We start from the raw sequence: 3,649 nt of genomic DNA, 5'->3' as shown, positions 1-3,649 counted from the left end.
AGTTGTTGCTTGGTATAGGTTGCTAAGCCTTTAAAAATTTTGCACATGGAGGACATGGAACAAAATATTTTTTTTAATTTTTTCATGTATACTTTTGAATAACTAAAAAAAATCATAAATTCTACATCAATACCATAGAATTCTACTACAATTTATCAAGTTTAGTAACTAAGCTTTATTTGGGTCTAAAAAAAATATGAAATTTCGACCACGCTAAAGACGCAACCTACCTTCTTGAAATCTTTGTTCGAAAGAACGAGATGGCATATGAACAATTTAAAATGGCTGAGAAAGCCACTAGGGGGACATTGTGCGCTTTCGATTGGTTATTCACGTCATATATAGAATTAAGTGTTTATAAGGGAGCGTTTCCAAAAATGGAAAGAGGTGGTGGGGTGCCACTGTGCTTGATTTATTATGTGAGCAGCATCTTAGCAAATAGAAAAGACAAAGACCTTCTTATTTTATATTCTTGCTTGTCAATATTGGTAATTTGACTTCACTAATTTGAATCAGTATTGCATTCAACATACCATGTGACACACAAAAATCGATGTTTACCTGTGTTTTTTAATATATACTTATAAATTAACAAATTGATTAATGTATAGTTCTAAAATTTGAATTATAGTCTACAGTTTGATACCAAACTTGTTGACATAAATTCACAAAATACTAGTTCAATAAAATTTTGAATGTGAGTCAACAAACAAGATGACATGGCCTTTCACCTGTGACCCGTCTCAAAAGGGTTAAGGTAAAAAAAAGAGACCTACTAAATCACAAACATAAAATAAATGGTTGGGAAATTCATTACACAAAATCAGAAAAATTGTAACAAGGTAAGTTTGTAATTTTACAGTTTCTTTCACATTTGAATGAATGAAAACTTTTAACAAGCACCAGTTTTAGCATTTTTTCAAAGAATAATTCTATTCAAATAAGCGATTGCTTTCATAAAGCTCTTTCTTTTTCTTATAATCTTAGCACACACACAAATGAATTTTAAATTTAATTTCCTCAAAATTAATCACCAAACAAACAAAAATACATGCAAAAATTTCAACAGTGTGAAAGTGAGATGACCATCACCAAACTACCTATTTAAGTTCAAACCTAATAGAAATAATTTCAAGACTGTTAAATGACTTACTAAAATCATTGATAAAGTAAGAAATAAAATTCATTATGTATTTAGACAGAATTAAACCAACTAAAACTCAGTTCAATGATAACCCAAAAAAACATGTTAAGTAACAAACCTGTGAACCTGACTGTCCGAAGTTTATACAACTCTAATTAGTAGCTAATTAAGGAAATATCTAAGTAAAAATATCAAATATTTATATGCTAGAGTAAACTTTCTACAATTAAAAATTAATTTAAAGAAAATTACTCAATCCTCAAGAGTTCAATCTTCAAGTTATTTCTTACCATTTCCTGGAATCACAGTATGTGGCACACCTCTGTGTAGATTTGCACTGATTACACATCCATCACTCAAAGGCGACCCAAGAAGAGGGCTACCACCTCTGGTTGATTGTGTGGGAATAGATGATGTTCCACCATTCAGAAGACCACCCAGGGTTGAGTCTAAAGGTGATGGCTGTAAAGATCTTAGCCCCTGAGTGTGAGTTGGATGCTGGGATGTTGGAGTGCGTGGTAGACCAACAGAATCTGGACTCAGACTAGAAACTATCTGACCATTCAGGAGTACTTGCCCTGTAAAAAGGCACTCAAAAATTACTAAATTAATTTCATTTTTAGTTTATTACTGAATGCAGAAACGTAATTCTATTTAAAAAAACACACACATATCCAACTGTTACAAAGATACAATTCTGTCTATTAACTTGTTGTTTCAAATATATTACATTTATTTGGCATTTACAATATATGTCATTCTCAAATAACAGGTTGAATAATAAAAATATAAATTCTTTAAAAAACTGATATTTCTAAATATACATTTTTATGTCAGAAAAGTTTAAGAATACCACAAGTTTGCTCTATGCAGGTTTTTTTGGTAACTTTTGGAATATATAATATGAAAAAACAATTGTTGATTTGCATGTCTTGGATTGGCTCTATCATAGAAAACTTAAATCTACCTTCTCTACATCAGACTGCAAAATGGACTGTAAATTTAGCAGCAGTCATCTTAAAACATACCAGCCAATTTGGCAATGATCAACTGAACTTTATTAGGAGAAAAGTGTCGAGAATTTGTTAAAGCACAAGCCATGTTTCATTCATTCATTCCCAATGTTTTATGAATTATTTTTATAGTTTTTAAAACTACCTTATAACTTGTTAGTATTTTACTTTTGTTTCAGTATTGTTGAATATACAAGACTGTTTAGCTTAAGAGTTATTATTTAGTGATTTGATATTTAATGATTATTTAGTTTTCATAACAAGTCTTAAAAGTTAATTATTTTAAATGCAATAGCTGTGACAAGTTTCATTACGTGACGCTGTACGAGTCATACGTTGCGTATGGAGTTAAATTGTTGTACTAGGCTTTAGTAATACTGTTGACATCATCTTACTCGAAGCTTCCAAGTTTTTACAATTATGTGTAATATTGTTGCTACTAGAGATTTCTAGATTATTCTGTTATGTGTTATAAATATGTGCAGACACAGAAAATTAAATGAAGTTAGAAAAAGTAAGTTAGAGAAAGTGATGTTAGACTACATGATTGTTAGTTTAGCTGTAACGGCGATATCTAAAGTGAGTTTCACAGTGGAATTGTAATAACAAAGATAAAGAAGAAGAACTTGTCTTGTTAAAGGATTCTAAAGTAATTGAACCAGCCTGTGTGGACTTTGACAAAAAGGAGACAATTATTTAAAGTTCTGGATACAACCGTGGTAACCTACGGGGTAACGTAAGTGAATTTATCGCAGATTATATAGCGAGAAAAAGAGATAGAGAAGAATAATTTGTTGTGTCAATTGGGTTCTAAAGTAACTGAACTAGGCTGTGTGGCCTTTTGAAAAGAAAAACGAATTATTTAAAGCTTGAGATACAACTGTAATAAACATCATTGTAATGAAGTTTAGAACATACGGTTGACTTTTTTTTAAATATATTATCATAAAACAAATGAATTATGTAATGTCCATCTATTGTTGACATTTATTGCCAACAAGTCACAGACACCTATTGTAAAGAATCTTGGCCCAATATACAAAAACCCTGAGAGGTATTAAGTGAGAATGTATGTTGATAACAGATAATCGTGGTATTGTTATTTTCAAATTGAGTGGCATCTCTTGCAACAAAGGAGATAAACGTCCAGATTAGAGACCTCATCTTTCAGGCATAGATTTTCCTAGTTTAAAATTACCATCCAATTTGAAGGGGATAGTCAACAGTACCTGCTACCCATGCAGCTACTTTCTTTACCATCCCATTGGAAGGCGATAGTCAACAGTACCTGCTACCCATGCAACTACTTTCTTTACCAGCCCATTTGAAGGAGATAGTCAACAGTACCTGCTACCCATGCAGCTACTTTCAAACAAATAACTGATCTACTTCCACAATTACAGTGGCCAAACCTGGCTCTAATATAGCTTGAGAGAATTCTTTTGGGCTACATATATATATGTGTGTGTGTGTGTGGTGGGGGGTAGGGGGG

The 3,649-nt window shown here is 31.8% G+C and overlaps 1 protein-coding gene across 2 annotated transcripts in view; it reads right to left on the bottom strand.

Annotated features, from left to right (window-relative positions):
• The window catches only part of LOC106462248 (brain tumor protein-like), a 64,920-nt gene that overhangs the window by 12,287 nt on the left and 48,984 nt on the right, over positions 1-3,649 (bottom strand). For both annotated transcript variants that reach the window (XM_013922148.2, XM_022389444.1), the window contains exon 8: positions 1,435-1,722. In XM_013922148.2, the coding sequence (XP_013777602.1) occupies positions 1,435-1,722 (288 nt within the window). The remainder of the gene's footprint in view (positions 1-1,434; positions 1,723-3,649) is intronic.

The sequence above is a fragment of the Limulus polyphemus genome, unplaced genomic scaffold, assembly GCF_000517525.1.
Source record: "Limulus polyphemus unplaced genomic scaffold, Limulus_polyphemus-2.1.2 Scaffold1125, whole genome shotgun sequence".
Taxonomy (NCBI): Eukaryota; Metazoa; Arthropoda; class Merostomata; order Xiphosura; family Limulidae; genus Limulus; species Limulus polyphemus.
Note: the sequence above shows the minus strand (reverse complement) of the source record. Positions and strands in the feature narration are given on the sequence as shown.